Source organism: Anguilla rostrata, chromosome 10 (assembly GCF_018555375.3).
Source record: "Anguilla rostrata isolate EN2019 chromosome 10, ASM1855537v3, whole genome shotgun sequence".
Classification (NCBI taxonomy): Eukaryota; Metazoa; Chordata; class Actinopteri; order Anguilliformes; family Anguillidae; genus Anguilla; species Anguilla rostrata.
The window spans coordinates 8,100,149-8,116,313 of NC_057942.1; the positions used below are offsets into that span (position 1 = coordinate 8,100,149).

A 16,165-nucleotide genomic window follows, 5' to 3' on the forward strand; every position below is an offset into this window, starting at 1 on the left:
TGCTTTTTGTCCCTAGTGCAGCAACCCCACGGGACCTTCTAACCAAGCCCAATACATATGTATTTAAATGAGAATATTTAATAAAGATTGTATATTTTTTGTAACTGTCTGTTGTGTGGTGGATGTTCTAAGTAAATTAATAATAACCTTTAATAATAAAAAGAATAATAATTCTGTTCCACAGTTAATTCAGTGCTGAAATCCAGCCCTCCAATTCGGTGATTCATTTAAGTCGTTGTAAATCACAGATATCTGCAGGCACTGTGGCTCTCCACAACTCGCCTGAACTCGTTTTTAACAACCTGAACTGGTGAAGAGATTTTGCGGTATCGAAATCATCCAGGATGACGCAAAATTAGGGGTGCACAATTCTGGACCTTGGGAGTAAGGTTGCGAGCTGGTTTTTTATTTATTTAACCATTTACCTTAGTTTATACACTTATCAGACTAAAACTATGCTGGTTCACTCCTGTACTTCAGCACAGTGGAATTTTACGGGACACATGTTGGTTGATGCTTATAAATTTCCACAGATACGATTGAGCTAATTAAATAATTAAGAACAGAAGTTGGCACAAATTCCTGATATGGATCGGGCCTTATGCGCCCCTGCCCTGCAGCCCAATTTGAGTCATCATACAACCAAGCATTTATAGCAGATCTTGTGCTATATCGATATATTTTTAAATCAAGTTCTCATGAAATTCTAGAGAGGAAATGTAATTGTTTTTAAAAGTTTCGTTTGTTTAGTGCTCCACTTCCTGCAGTTAATCATTACATTACAGGCATTTAGCACAAAATACGCATAAAACATTGGAGGGGTTATGCTTTCCTTGAAATGCTTGAAAGCATGCCCTTTTCCTCTCCTTTTAATAGCGTGTGTATTGCGGAGGGAATCGTGATGAATCACGCCAGTTATCTTTTTTATCGCGAATTTACTGACACGTGGACGACTTCCAGTAATTCCAGTGAATAATCCTTCAATGAAAATATTGTCGGTTTACCCTTTCCCGTGATAGACCATGTGAGTTTCTGTAGCAACGGCGTTTTTCTCATTCCGTAAGTGAATGGGAGCCTACGCCTAAATAGTGATCTTTCAAGCCCCGAAGCATTAAGCAAATACATACTCAGCGCAAAGAAAGAAAAAATACTGCCTCAAACCAATCCTTCAAATATCTTTATTGTAAATGACACAATTAACGATTAGATCTCCCGCAATTAGTCCATCTTCACACAGTGCATCTTATTACAGTTATATTACAAAATAAAAATGGTTCCCTTCAGGTAACATTCAGTTAAGTCTACCTGAGCACGACTGAAGCAACACCCCATTTAGTATTCACTCATTTAAAAAACCGTGTTAAGTAAGAACACACTACATAGGTGGACTAAAAAAAAATGGAGTTACCGAGAAGGAGGGATGTTGTGTTCTACAAAGGAACCAGATGCTTTGGAAATCTATATAAAGTCAAATTAGGCCGTTTGTATTTACAGAATATGTAAAAATATATTAAGTACTGGTCTGCTTCTGTGATAAAAAAAAAAGAAGCCCTGATTGTTTGGAGGTGAACAGAAACTGAGGGAAGCCATGATCTTTTTGACTAAGTATTGAGTCTTAGATAGTGGATTCCTAGTAATAATAACTAATAACCACCGCACTGAACTAGAAATAAGCACCTTTGATACCTCCAAATGAAACACACAAACTGAAAACGAACAGGACCCAAAGGCCAGCAGAACTGATGGATAATGATGTTCCCTTCCTGTCTCGCTCTTTGGATCTTGGACGGTTAAAACAGACACAGCCAAAATTATGTTTTGGGTTTTTTTTTTTTTTTTTGGTAAATGATCTTTCTCACACTCACACACATATAGGTATGTATGTATGTATACAGAGAGAGAGAACTGAAATGTGATGGAGGATGCACTGTGGACCAGTAAACAGTACGATTTGTAGTCACAGAAATGAAATATCTAGGCCATTATGAACAATATTACATCTTTCTTTTTTATTAAAGTGTGCACATCACCAGCAAGCTAATGAAAGAACAGCATCGCAGTGCTCTAAATAAAATGATACTGTATTTGCATACTGGAATTTAAACTTCATACATAAAAGTGATATGAAAACTTGACTAGTCCTCTAGGTGGCTGACCACCTGCAGTTACACAACCGAGAACAGACATTCAAACCTGATGATAGTATTGCATTTCAACAAACCTAAATGCGTGCCCTTATGAAATATTGCCGCCCGTTACACTGGACAAACGAATAATCTCTATTCGGTGTCACTGCAGTAGTACATCTTGGTAAGGGGAAGACTAACAACAATCTTACCTGAATCAGAAAATTTGAGAGCACGCACCGCTTCTTCATTTCAGTAGCCGTGGTTACACACTAATTCCACAATCACGTTTGTAGTACACCGTAATGTCTTGATGCGGTATGTCATATTAACCCAGTCAGCCAGAGTGAAAACCAGAAACGTCACAATTTTCCCAAAAGCTGCTGTGACAAGACCAGATGTTAGTAGCAAGTTAGTACGCGAATTTCCAGAAAGTACCGTGTGTGTTTCTCAAGCTTCCAGACATTTTTGAGTCATGCAGTGTTCAAACGGGTTTCAAAGTACTTGGGAAATGAGCTATTCTGTGGCTTGCCACAGAGTGGAATGAAAGTGCTTAATTACGCTTATAATGTTTACACACAATGTATGGAGTTGTTTTCAAATCAAATTGTTTTAATTGACAATCTTTTTCACTAGAAATCAACGCAATATCGCACTTATGTTCAGACTGTAACACACTGACAATGTGAAAATGGCTATCCTAATGCTTCAACATATGCCCCTAAATTAAAATTTAAAAAATGCTGGATCTGCATTTCCTGATTTGTTATCCTTTCAAATTTCAGATGAGGAAACAAAACTATCAACACGCCTTGCTTATAACACTTAATATTCCCATCCTCATAGTGTGCTCGCTGTTACACCATAGTGAAAAGACCAATGCATTCTGTGGAGCTGCTGTAACTCTGCTGGACCCCCTTCGAGCACTTGTGTTACACTGGGGGAACATTGCAATGGAGAGGATTGTCCGCGTCAGGTTAGCCTGTAGCGGTCAAAACCTTGCATAACCGATACTGAGGATACAATGTGTCGCTCGATATCAGCCGGACAACCAATCACAGGAAGGCATAGGTAGGCCTTCAAGAGGGCTGAACGGTTCACCAATGTCACAGTGACCCCCCCCCCCCGCCCCCTCCGCCCAAAAAAAACAGGACTCTACCACTGCAGAATAATTACAGGGGTGGAAATGCAGTTTGTGGTATGAGTAAATGACTTCATAGCGAAGGAGGAATAGTTGAACGGCATAGCTTGTTTGGTCCCAGTAAGCCCTACCACCCTCCATATTAAAAAAACGTATTCGATAAACAGGCCTAGATTCTGAAGCAAAGACAAGACTAAGAGGTAAAGGGCAAACTATATAAAAATTAGATGATACACTTAAGAGAACAGGCTATTGACATTTTGCATAAGCTAGCTGTCAGTGCCATTTCTGCCAGTCGCAGGCCCCAAGAACCAAGCTGTCATGGTTTTACACCGAGGAGGATAATGAATTTTGGAAAAAAACTTCATTCCAGAAAAAAATTGTCTACACCCAATCTGAACAGAATTCTGGGAACCAATGACAAGAGAGCTTAAAGGGTCAGGGTCCCGGAATCAGGCACAATGCCTGTAAGAGCATGCGCTTGTACAAATCCCCTCTGGGTGATTCTCCCTCATTTCGAGGGGCTTTTCCTTCCCTGTGGCATGACAAATCCCCCCCACACAGCCCCACCATGAAATACTGCTACAGTGAAGACATGGTTCAGCTACAAAGCAAAAATCCCTGAAGGTCTTCGTCTATGCCGTGCTCTCCCGCAAAGCACTACAAGTCTTTATTCTGCCATGTTGCACTGCGGCAGCCATCTTACTACCAAAACAGACATCTTCCAAGCTCCTAATAAAAAATAAACAACTCAGCCAAATGAGCACCTCTGGCTGCAAATACATACTTACTCTTCCTACAAAGGCCTACACAATAGAGTGTTTTGTGTCTAGTCTGTGAAGCCAGCTGCATGGGGGGGGGGGGGGTGTCACATTTTTTGGAAATGCGATTTAGAACCGTAAGGCTGCAAGCCCAAACCAGTCTGGATGATTCTTTCCCTGCTGGCTCTTTGGTTTTTTTGGCTGTCCTATCAGGCTGAGACCTACCCCCCCCCGCCCCCGCCCCGCCCCCCGTGCTCACGGAGGGACCAGTCCAGATGTTTGTCTTGAGCATCTTCCAGACCAAACCGCACAGAACAATCAACAGATGGGGACATGGGAAAACGACCCATGACTGCTTACAGTGCATAAAGTCTATAAGTTCCCTGGTTTAATCTTAACCACAAACAAAGAATCAGATGAGGGTATGGGGTGGGGGGGTTATAAACTGTAAATATATACCTACACACACTTTCAGTGTTTTAAAAAGGAAAAGACTAGATGCTACATCCTTCCTCTTGTTTTTCCTGCATTCGTCTCCTCAGTAGTCTTATCGCTCAGTCCTTCATTCGCCAACCCCTGGTCCCCACATTACACACCTGGGGGGGGAGGGGGAGGGGGGGGGGTATGGACACCCGTCCTTCAGTCCCGGTCAAAGGAGCTGTCAGAAACCCTGTCCATGGTGGGCGGGGCCTTGACCGCGGCCCCCCCACGGCCCGAGTCCACAAACATGTGGGGGATGTCGTTCCCGAAGTAGATCTTACTGTTGGCGGCTATGGCCTTAAACTTCACCAGCTGGAGGTACTCTGGGGTCAGCTTCAACTGCAGGGGGGAAAGAGAGGGAGAGAAAGAGACGAACAGAGGAAAGAGGGGGAAGAGGGATGGACAGAAGGGAATGCATGAGAGTGAGAGGGAAAGAGGAAGGGAGAGAGAGAGAGATGGAGAGAGGAAGGGCAAGAGAGAAAGTTAATATTAAGAGTTTTGTGATTACATATATGTCTATATATTTATCAGTCTAGACATAGTTATCTTGGTGTAACACTGTATGTCATTTACATGGCAATATCCGCTGCCAATGAAACACTGTATTGACTTGGGCTGAAGTGAATTGTATTGGACTGAACTGAATGAGTTTAGAGCTAATTCGTCAGTAAACCCTTCGCTTTGCCTTTGACGCTGCGTGTGCAGCGCGCATGTTCGTCGCGTGTCCTTCGCGTGTTCGTCGCGTGTCCTTCGCGTGTTCGGCGCGTGCGCGGTGTGTGGTCGAGCGTGCGCGGTGTGTGTTCGAGGGCGCGCGGTGTGTGTTCGAGCGCGCACGGTGTGTGGTCGAGGGCGTGCGGTGTGTGTTCGGCGCGTGCGCGGTGTGCGGTCGAGTGTGCGCGGTGTGTGTTCGAGGGCGCGCGCGGTGTGTGTTCGAGCGCGCACGGTGTGTGGTCGAGGGCGCGCGCGGTGTGTGTTCGAGGGCGCACGGTGTGTGGTCGAGCGCGCGTGGTGTGTGTTCGAGTGCGTGCGGTGTGTGTTCGAGGGCGTGCGGTGTGTGGTCGAGGGCGCGTGCGGTGTGTGTTCGAGCGCGCGCGGTGTGTGTTCGAGCGTGCGCGGTGTGTGTTCGAGGGCGCGTGTGGTGTGTGTTCAAGCGCGCGCGGTGTGTGGTCGAGCGTGCGGTGTGTGGTCGAGCGCGCGCGGTGTGTGGTAGAGTGCGTGCGGTGTGTGGTAGAGCGCGCGCGGTGTGTGGTAGAGTGCGTGCGGTGTGTGGTAGAGCGCTCGCGGTGTGTGGTCGAGCACGCACACTCGCCTTGTTGGCCTCGGCCGTCCGGTGAGCGGTGTAGAACTCGGCGTCTGCCCTGGCCTTCTCCCGCGCCAGGAAGGCGTCATCTGCGGAGGTCGGAGAGCGTGAGGATGACAGCGGAGGAGGAAGAGGAGGAAGAGGCAAGCGGGGTTGGGAACAGGGGACAGGGAAATGGCCCAATCAATACCGTCTCTCTGAAACGCGAAGGAGGAAACCATTTTGTATTCGCCGATTCACTGAGCGACAGGTTGTTTCTACATGAAAAATATTGATTTGGGCTTTAGAATTCTATGAGAAGGCTTTATCACTGGGGGTCATTTTCGACCCTGTGGACTCCAAGTGCATACACAATATAAAAAAAGGAGGGTTTATTTTTTTTTTTTTAAAAAGGCCTTGCAAAAGGAAGGTAAGGAAGAAACCTTTGGTTTAACGAAACGCCACCATCCTCTGGCCAGCTCAGTCCGCTAGCTCTCTGTGATCCAGAAAGTCCGTCTTTTTTTTTTTTTTTCTTTTCTTTCATCGTTTGTTGCTAAATGCTCGGCGTCAACAGATCGAGACGCACCCGACAGGGAGGAAGGAAGGAAGAGCGCACCCAAATGAATAGAGTAGAGAGAGCGCAGCCTGTGCAGCAGAGCCCTGGCACAAGGACTCCCAAGGAATCCAGATGGTTTGGCCTCGCGCCATTCCTATTTCCCCGAAACCGCGAGCGCTCCTCTCAGAAACTACCCACTTCACTGGAGACCAGGGCACCGCGAGACACACCAACATACAACTGCGCGCGCGCACGCACGCACACACACACCTTCAATCTCCGATATCCTCTTCTCCGTTTCCTTCTCCATGACTTTCTGTCCAAATTTGATCTCTGCGACCTGGGCCAGTTTTTCCGCCTCTGGAGAATGGGGGGGCGAGGGGGGGGGGGGGGGTGCATAAACATGGGACAGCCTCACGTAAATGATGCATAAAAGCACAATCTCTTCCTAAAATGTGTGGGAGGGGGGATTTTTGTATCATCCGGTTACTCAAGTAGAAAATGACAAATGGAAACTTTTATTCCCCCCCTAGATTACATAAGGCTGGCAGCAGCCGCTCCCGGGTTATCACTAACCAATCACGGCCCTCTTCCTCTCTGTCTCCGCCTCCTTCTCCACCACCTTCTGGGTCTGTGCGGCAATTAGCAGCTTCGTCTTCTCGCTCTCCCTGCACAAGACAGACGTGCAATCTTAAACACGCGTGTGCACACACACACGCACGCACGCACGCACGCACGCACGCACGCACATTGCTGTGCTCTTCACTCTCAAACCGACCCTTACCTGAAAAATACCACCATGTGTACAAATCTGAATTTCCTCCATTTCTTCACTGAATTCCCAGGATGAAATAATTAAATGCTTCAAGGCAACAGCGCAAACTGAACATGTACAGTGCTTACTGTAAAAAAGGATTTATGAAAATCAGTTTGGGCCAATTTCTTTTTTCTTTCTCAGTGTTCTCCACCAGTCCTCAGTTTTGGCAAAAGGAGAGCTTGCTTCCAAACATCTGGAACGGGGACTTACATAAGCTCGTAGTTCCTGCGAATGGACTCTGGAATGTTGGGTTTGGTGACTCGAACCGCCTGCCAGACGAGAAGGGATCACAAATTTAGTTAAAAACTAAACATTTAAACATTTCTGGCATAAAGCAGAATGCCTCATCCACAGCAACTCATGCAGCTTCGCAACCAATGACTCTGCGTGTCCTTGTTCACCAAAGCAATTCGGGTCAATGGTGCTAAAGATGTGCCTCATCTGGGATTTAAACCCACAAAAGATGAACTTACAAAGCCAGTTCCCTAACCCTTACGCTACACTGTTGAGAGGCGGGGCAGAGCCGACCCCCCCCCCCCCCCACCCAACCTCCTTGCAACATCGTTGTCCTGGAAACGCTGTTGTTCCTGGTTAAGGTTATACACTTTTGTTGTACGTCGCTCTGGATAAGAGCGTCCGCCAAATGCCTGTAATGTAATGTAATGCTGTCTGCCGTCAACTCTGCACATGAAACGATCGCTCCTGCGGCGTTTGCCTCTGGACACTCCGAACCCCGATCACACGAACCTCAAATTTATGTGCGAGTCTCGCTTGGGAAGAGCAACCGCCAAACGCACCGCTCCGCACCCTCGCCGCGGCCTCCAGGTCTAAACTCTTTTTCTCCAATAATGTTTTTGCGTCTCCTGCCAAAACGCTCTTGGCAAGTGAGGGAAATAAACCAGCCCATAAAAGGCTTCCCCAAGTTTGACCGCTGGATTTACCGCACCTTCCTAAGGCTTGTGTCCCGCGGCTGCTTCGAAGACCAAATCGGGCCTTTGTTTGGTCACTAAAAATCGAATCGGACGACCTGCGTATCGTTTCATTTCTACGTGCTCTCACATGAGTAAATTCGTTCATTTTTTTTTTTTTAATCTAATAAAAATATCTAATAAAAAACAAAATAGCACAAGATAAGAAATAAAAGTAAATAAAAGTAAATCCCCAGTGTTTGAAGTAGGATTACGGCATTTCCTGTTCTTGGAAAACAGGAAAGCAGTGGGTGGGATAAACGAGCCCCCGTTAAGATTGTAAAATCCAGTCATCGCATGAGTCCACAATGTCAACAGGGGGGACTCTCGGGGTGGGGGGGATTGGGGGGGATTACAGACCACACTGCTCTTTTGGAAATTAGTATCACCTCGTGACCTGCGAGCACTGGTTGGCTGTGTTCCATTTGAGAGTTTTTCAGAATGCACAATCTGAACGTTAGATGGCCCTTTCAAAGGCTTAGGATGACTGACAGCACCTCACGGCGAGCGTTTTGTCAGCTTAAAATACGGTTGATAATTCACCCCAGGTTGAATTTACCAAACCAGTGACCGTGATCCCCTTCATCTCTCTCTCTCTCCTTCTCACCTGTATGATAAGTCCAGGTGCCATACTGGTCAGGTCTTCCTGTAAGGTGAGCTTCAGGTTCTCATCAATCTGATCTGAGATTGAACAAAAAAAAAAAAGCACATCCCTTAGTGTCACACAGAGCAGCGCTGGAACCAGTTCAGACTCGCTGTACGCAGCGCAGTCAGCAGTTTGTGTCGAGCAGCTGAACGGCGCCCTCCAGTGGACACACGCAGCAGCGCGTCTTCCGGGAGGAAACGGGGGAGACGGACCCGCTGGGCTCTCACCGAACAGGCCGATGTAGACCTCCTGCAGGGTGTGCACGCTGCAGAACTGGTTCAGCTCGTGGTGGACCTTGTTGAAAATGAGGGCCTTGTCGTAGTCGGCCGTGAAGTTCCTGACGATGTCATACACTGCAGAGAGAGAGAGAGAGAGAGAGAGAGAGAGAGAGAACCCTCTCAGTGCCAGAGCAGTCCTAGCAGCAGCGTGAGGCTAACGCTAGCCGTTCCGCAGTACCGCTCCCATTTCCCCACTGATCTGTACACAGGGCCGTGTGTGAGCTCGTTAATTATTTACTGGCCGTCTCAGTCGGCCTATGGGGTTACGTTAGGCCGTTTCCTGTTTTTTTCTTTTTACAACGCCGGCCCAACACAAGCCCCAGATCTAACCAGGAAACTTAACAAGGGAATGTGCAATTTTGTCACAAACACACACACATGCAATAACACACACGCAAATGTATGCATGCATTCACGCACACACACACACATACACACACACAGACGCAAACACACACACACAAGCATGAACGCGTGCAAATAGGAAGGGCAAACGTACCAGCCGAGGGCACGAGGAAGTTGACGACTTCTATGCGATCGAAGTAGATCATCACCCCTCCACTGGAACGAGACAGTACCGACACAGTTACGAAGACCAAAGAGCCCAGACTAAAACCCACAAACACCGTGGGTACAATTTTTTATCTAAAACCCCAGAAAACCAAGCAGCCATGGCAGAGGAGAGAGAATGAATGTGTGGAGAAAAAAAAAGAAAAAGGGATAATCTAATAAAACCAGGAGGCAGATGGGAGTCCTACCTGGTGCCACACGGCACGTTCTTAACTTCGTCTGTCTGAAGGGTCGTCTGAGGAAGAGAAAGGTCATAGGACTCAAACCATCTCCCCACCACCTTGGCCTCTGTTGCACCCATCATGTCTTACTTAATCACATTCATTACTTCTTACAGCTTAAGGCTCTTATCCAGGGTTACCACTTTCTGTTTCTTGTATCATTTATACAGCTGGAATAATATGAGCATTTGTTTACCTTGCTCAAGGGTACAACCAGTGTCCTACGGAATCGAACCTCGACCTTTCGTTCAACTAGTTGTCACACTCTTGCGTGTCAAAGTTCTCGTTATTTCCCTTTTTTCTTTATAACTTAGCTTTGTGAATAAGTTGTATATTTATTTTTGTGAGCCGAGATGCACCGAAAGGCCTGTTCTAACCTCATGTTCTAAAAGACTTGGACGGTAAATGTTCTATCGCTCCATGAAAAAAGTATCCATAAAAAGGTATGGTTTACACCCTCCATAAAACCACTTACCAGTTACTCGTGATGCTATACTGTTAAGAAAACATGTCACAGGCATGTTAAATAAACATTTATCTACTAAATACACCTGCAAACAGAAACTACTGAGTCAAAGAAAAAAAAAAAATTTCAGATCACTGCACACATTTCAGAAGTAAAGTCTTGTTTGAGGACAATACAAACAGTCTGCAAGCTAAGGGTCGGGTCTTTCCAGTTGCACTGGTTGCTGTGGTGTTGACATTTCTGCCTGAAAAAATCACTTGCCCACACGGCCCAGACAGGATTCAAATCAACGCTCTTATTTTGGAAACTCCGACACGGCAGTAAAGAAAGCACACACTGCTTTTTGTGGGGCAATTAAAATGAGCAATCACAAGTACAAGTGGTGCAATACAGCTGAAAATAATGTTTTATTTCCAAAGCAGTTCGTTTTCCTGCTCACTCCTAAGACCTGACCTTTAGATTTGGTGGTAGCCGGGTAATGCTACCTCCTTGTGTGGGGCGTATTGCGGATCAATAGCCCGTTGCATGCAAATAAAACATGGTGGATGGACCCCATACATGGTAGTACCGGGTCTACGTTGAGAAAAGTAGAGCATCAGAGTCATGATGTCATGGTCCGTGCTGGGACTCCCCAGCACTCTCTCTCCTCACCTGCACAGACTTATAGGAGGTGATGAAGGGCAACATCAGGTGGAACCCTGGGCCACTGGTGGTGGTCAGAAGAGCGCCGCCTCTGGTGAACAGACAATATAGCAGTGGCATTAAATACAGTACAACAGCAACCATACCACCCTGTACCCTTCTATTGGCTAACTGATAAAGCTAAGCAGCCATACCACCCTGTACCCTTCTCTTGGCTAACTGCTAAAGCTAAGCCACCATACCACCCTGTACCCTTCTCTTGGCTAAATGCTAAAGCTAAGCAGCCATACCACCTCTACCCTTCTCTGGTAATGCTAGCTAGCAGCCTACATCCTGACTGTCTCTGCAAATGCTAAAGCTAGCAGCCATACCACCCTCTACCCTTCTCTGGCTAAATGCTAAATCTAACGCCATACCATCCTGTACCCTTGCTAAAGCTAAGTAAGCACCTACACCCTCTACCCTTCTCTTGGCTAATTGCTAAATCTGAGCAGCCATATCACCCTGTACCCTTCTCTTGGCTAACTGCTAAAGCTAAGCCGCCATACCGCCCTCTACCCTTCTCTTGGCTAAATGCTAAAGCTAAGCAGCCATACCATCCTGTACCGTTCTCTTGGCTAAATGCTAAAGCTAAGCAGCCATACCACCTTCTACCCTTCCAAAGGTTAACTGCTGAAGCTAATCAGCTGTACCCTGCTAAAGCTAGGCCAATAAAGGACACTCTTCCCTCTGGATAAAACAGAAAATTCAACACCCCCAGTAAAGTGATGGTGACCCTGTGCTGCAGAAGGCAGTAAAACTCAATCACATCTCTCTGTGCTCATTAAAGATCTTGTGACACTTTTGAAATAACACGGACACTAATAATAAAATTTAAAAAAACTGGCTGCCTACATCGGACTGGTTAATCAACCCCCTCCTGCATTCCTAAACTTCATCAAAACTGCAAAAGGGAACAGAGTTCTCAGTGGAATTACCTGGTTAAATAAAGGTTACACTAGAGAAAGTATGGTTTGCTTTTGTGTGAACCCTATCCAGTTAAGCAGACTTAAAACATGATTTCAAAGGCATGTACTTTTCCCAATAACTGCATAATAAGCCACCAAGTTAATCCTTAATAAATGGACAAACTCCAGCATAGCACGCCGGGTGTGTTGTTAAATACAGGGAGGTGTTTATGCAGTTAACTTTGGAGTTAGCTGACCTGTAGTAGACTCCGGTGTGCCCTTCTTCAATCTTGTGGACAGCAGAAAATAGAGCGGCTATCCCAATTGCCAAGACAATTGAGGCAATGGCTCCCAGTTGTGTCATCCTAAGGGGAAGAGATGGAGGGAGGGACGGAGAAAGATTGATGCACACAGCTCGTAGATTTAGCCGACATCACAGTTAAAAATAACCACGAGAAGACTGTACCGTTAGCGGCAAACAGAACATAACTTAAGCGCATCGATTAAAAAAATAGACAATGGCTAAGTCCCTCTCCTTTGCACTATTCTGCAAAAAGTATCACGACACCTGACGCAACACATCCGTGACCTGTTTCTTATTACAGAACAGAGCAGGGAGAGCATTTGACGCCCTGCAATAAGAGGATTAAGCCATGACTAAGCCATCTTCTTGGAATCAAATCGCACCAACCGTAACATCATATCAGAAAGCTAGCTAACGCTAAATGAAAAAAGTGCCAAGAAACAAGCGCCAAAAGTGCTGTACAGTTTATACCCGTCCAATAACATTTCTTACGTCTTCCAGTTATCATACTAACTTCAACAAAATAGACCGCCTACATACTGTTATTGATACTGCACTTGGTCCCGTATAGCCAGCAAGTCCCAGTTATTTCAGTTAGCTAAACGGAGTGTGTGGTTTGTGTGCTATGTTAAGATAATTGCATGCAAACTATTTAGCTGGAAAATGCTAGCTAGCGCTGTGGCACACATCGCGAGTAAGTTTGTAAAACAATCGTAATGCCTATTATCACTTGGGATGGTGGCTAGCCAGCAAAACGTTTACCTAGCTAATGCTTGGTATCGATAGTTAGCTAGCAAAATTGAACATCATGTCCGGTCAGCTATCTGGCTTATAGGAAACAGAACATATAGCTTGCTAATTAAGTTGGACATTTTACTGTAATTTTCGCATGGCGAATTTTAGAAAAAACAATTAAGATCGTGGCTGCATTTTGTACGTGTTAAATTACCTGTGCTGTCACTTTGAGGTCTGTTCAATGTACGAAAAAAATACACCTGGCCGAACAGAATCCGGAAACGCATTTTTGTGTTTTACGTCATCAAAGCGCACCATGAAGGTTAAATGCCCTTACTTTAGTCCACCATTTGAACAGTGGTAATACAGTTTTAGATGTAACCACCAGAGGGCGACATAGACAATATAATATTAACCAATTCATGCGGGTAAGCGATGAGCCGTATTTTCCCCGAGGGCCAGAAATTTAAGATTGTTTTATGATGTTGCGCCAACAACATATATAAAAAATTTGCATTTTTGTTTTTTGTTGTGTGGTAGCCCAAACAGAGCACTAGGATCTTTTAGTTGAGAAATATATTAACAACATAATTCCTTCTACAGTTTAATTACAATTTAATTGTTATTATTGAAAAATTTGAGATAAGTATTAAGAATACAATCAACTGTCACTTCTGGGGAATATAAGCACATTTTAAATCCAGTTTCCTGGACCTTTAGAACGTGATGCTGCAGATGTTGCATGAAAAGTACTTTATAATAAGGTGTATTATTATTATTATTATTGCTGTTGTTGTTGTAGTACTATTATTGCATATATTCAGTTTTTTCCCCATTTTGTCAGCCTAATGCAGAAACATTGTATCCATTTCTAGTCTTCTCTAAGAAAACGAAGCATTTCAGATTTTTGCTGTTCCTAAGAATTCTGTGTATTCCTGAAAATTCAGTTTTATGGACATACTATATATACATGTTCCATTCCACATTTCAACAGATGTTATTCTACATTTTAATGAGGGGTTGGTCAAAAAAAATTCACTCTCGAAGTGGGTGGTGTAGAACTCATTGACCACACACTGTATCTTTACAGGCACTCATCAGTGACTGATGGTCAACTAAGAAGGAAGTAACAAGAACCTTCAAGCTTTCCCTTCTACGGAGCATGGGCGGTCTGGTTGACCAGGTTACCTGATGAATTCAGTCTTCCCTGAGCATCTGGAGCCGTGGTGGCAGGTTTAAGTCCCCCAGTTACCTAAAAGAACAAAAAAAAAAAAGAATGAACAAAAAACAGAGGAGGAAAAGAAGTCTGTCAGAGTTCATTATGTATCGGGGGAACAGCGCTGAAATTGGCAATGCTACCCGCACTACACCGCACTGCCATTAATCATTGCTGACAAGGAAGTGGGGTTGAACGGGGGGGTTGGGGGGGGGGGGGGGATGGGGGGACTGCCAGCAACTCTGTTAGCGATTATAAGGCTGGTCCCATGGAGATGGGGAGGGGTGGAGAGAGCGAGGGAGAGTGAGAGAGAGAGTGAGAGAGAGAGAGATATTTGCAAAGACCTGCCCACAGTTCAGAAACGCCACACTCCCTTTGTCATAATAACACTTAACCCGCAGTAATAATCCCAGATACAGATGACAGAGGGAACCTGAGGTGTTTTCGTTGGTCAGTCTTCCCAAAAGGAACGATTCGCATGCCTTTCTCTACTGTGTGCTGGTCCTCAGAGGTCCCCCCTGTGCCCAAGGCAGAGTCAAATGCTGTCAAATGCTCTTCTTTGTCACCGGAGGACTCCTGAGTTTACCGCTGTCATTCCCTGAGTTTACCGCTGTCATTCCCTGAGTTTACCGCTGTCATTCCCTGAGTTTATCTTTGTCATTCCCTGAGTTTTACCGCTGTTATTCCCTGAGTTTTACCCCTGTCATTCCCTGAGTTTTACCCCTGTCATTCCCTGAGTTTTACTGCTGTCATTCCCTGGGATGCAGAGAGGATGGCCGTGCAATACTGAAGCTCAGCAGTGCCTCATAGACAGGGGCTCGCAGGCGTGACGGCAGCCTGCCGGTGGCGAAGGACCGCGGCGCGGGGCCCAGCACCAGTCGAGTGCGGCTTTCGTGAAGTGCGGCGGCGCCATTTCCAGGGCCGTGTGTCCTCACTGAGCTGCCGCTGATGTGCGGAGCTTGGCCTGCTGTCTCTGCTCTGTGTGAGCCACGAGTGCCTGGCTGCTGTGTGTGTGTGTGTGTTTGTGTGTGTGTGTATATGTATATGTATGGTTTTGACAGTGAAAGAAAGTCAGAGAGAGAGAGGGAGAGCGAGAGAGAGAGGGAGTGAGAGAAAAACAGGGAGAAATAGAGAAGGAGGGATGGATTCTTTTCCATGTGTGTCTATTTTGGCTTTTCTGCCTCCGTGCCTGTGAGTACTCATAGCTACCACCACAGAGGAGAGAGAGAGAGAGAGAGTGAGAGAAAGAAAGGGAAAGAGGGGAGAGAGAGAGAGCGAGAGGGAGAAAGAGAGAGGGATAGAGGGGGGAGAGGGGGGAAGGGAGAGAGAGAGAGAGAGAGGGGGGAGAGGGGGGGAGGGAGGGAGAGAGAGAGAGAGAGCGAGATCGAAGTCCCTGTTAAGTGCTCTGCTCAGAAGCACGTCTAGCCTCATTAGCTGTCAGTTGTAACAATAGTGAACTGGCAGCGAAGACTGCTCTGAGTCTCACAACCATAAATCACCGCCTGACAGCCGGCCTGACAGGCTGGGAACCGGCACACATGCGATCCGCGCTCTCTCCCACATTCACCCCACGGAGCGTAGCGTGCTGGCGATGGGCTCCTCGCACTCTCTGACACACTGAAGTATGTGCACACACACACACACACGCATGCACGCACGCACATACAGGCACGTACACGCACATACAGAACACTATCAAATCAGTACTCCGGAGGGGAGTGTTGAAGTGCTGAAAGGGGTTGCCATCGTGAATGCTGGTTCTGCACAGGCATTTTGTCAGAGGCAGATATGCGTGTGTGTGTGTGTGTGTGTGTGCTGGATGTTCATTAGCCTGGTTACTGGGTGTCCATTAGCCCTGGTGCTGGGTGTTCATTAGCCCTGGTGCTGGGTGTTCATTAGCCCTGGTGCTGGGTGTTCATTAGCCCTGGTGTGGTGTCATTGCCTGGTGCTGGGTGTCATTAGCCCTGGTGTGGTGTTCATAGCCAGTGCTGGGTGTCCATTAGCCCTGGTGC

The 16,165-nt window shown here is 46.1% G+C and overlaps 1 protein-coding gene across 4 annotated transcripts; it reads right to left on the reverse strand.

The window, feature by feature from the left end:
- Positions 1–1,164: 1,164 nt before the first annotated feature.
- Positions 1,165–13,251, reverse strand: erlin2 (ER lipid raft associated 2). Of its 4 annotated transcripts, none has more exons than XM_064353787.1 (12): positions 13,152–13,251; positions 12,156–12,263; positions 10,961–11,042; positions 9,811–9,857; positions 9,552–9,613; positions 9,002–9,127; positions 8,736–8,809; positions 7,371–7,429; positions 6,920–7,011; positions 6,614–6,703; positions 5,818–5,897; positions 1,165–4,847 (listed from the first exon to the last, which is right to left on the reverse strand). In XM_064353787.1, the coding sequence occupies exons 2-12, from the start codon at positions 12,260–12,262 to the stop codon at positions 4,668–4,670; spliced, it is 999 nt and encodes a 332-aa protein (XP_064209857.1). In that variant the 5' UTR covers position 12,263; positions 13,152–13,251; the 3' UTR covers positions 1,165–4,667. The 4 variants fall into 4 exon arrangements, with proteins under 4 accessions (XP_064209857.1, XP_064209858.1, XP_064209860.1 ...); XM_064353788.1 differs by having other exon boundaries at positions 1,165–4,841; positions 5,812–5,897; XM_064353790.1 differs by lacking the exon at positions 13,152–13,251 and adding an exon at positions 12,965–13,084.
- Positions 13,252–16,165: the final 2,914 nt, after the last annotated feature.

Coding starts and splice junctions, on each gene's coding strand:
- erlin2 (XM_064353787.1), bottom strand. CDS start 12,262: ATGACACAACTGGGAGCCATTGCCTCAATTGTCTTGGCAATTGGGATA. Junction 11,043..12,155: donor CACACCGGAGTCTACTACAG/GTCAGCTAACTC, acceptor TCTGTTCACCAG/AGGCGGCGCTCTTCTGACCA. Junction 7,012..7,370: donor CGCAGGAACTACGAGCTTAT/GTAAGTCCCCGT, acceptor TGTCTTGTGCAG/GGAGAGCGAGAAGACGAAGC.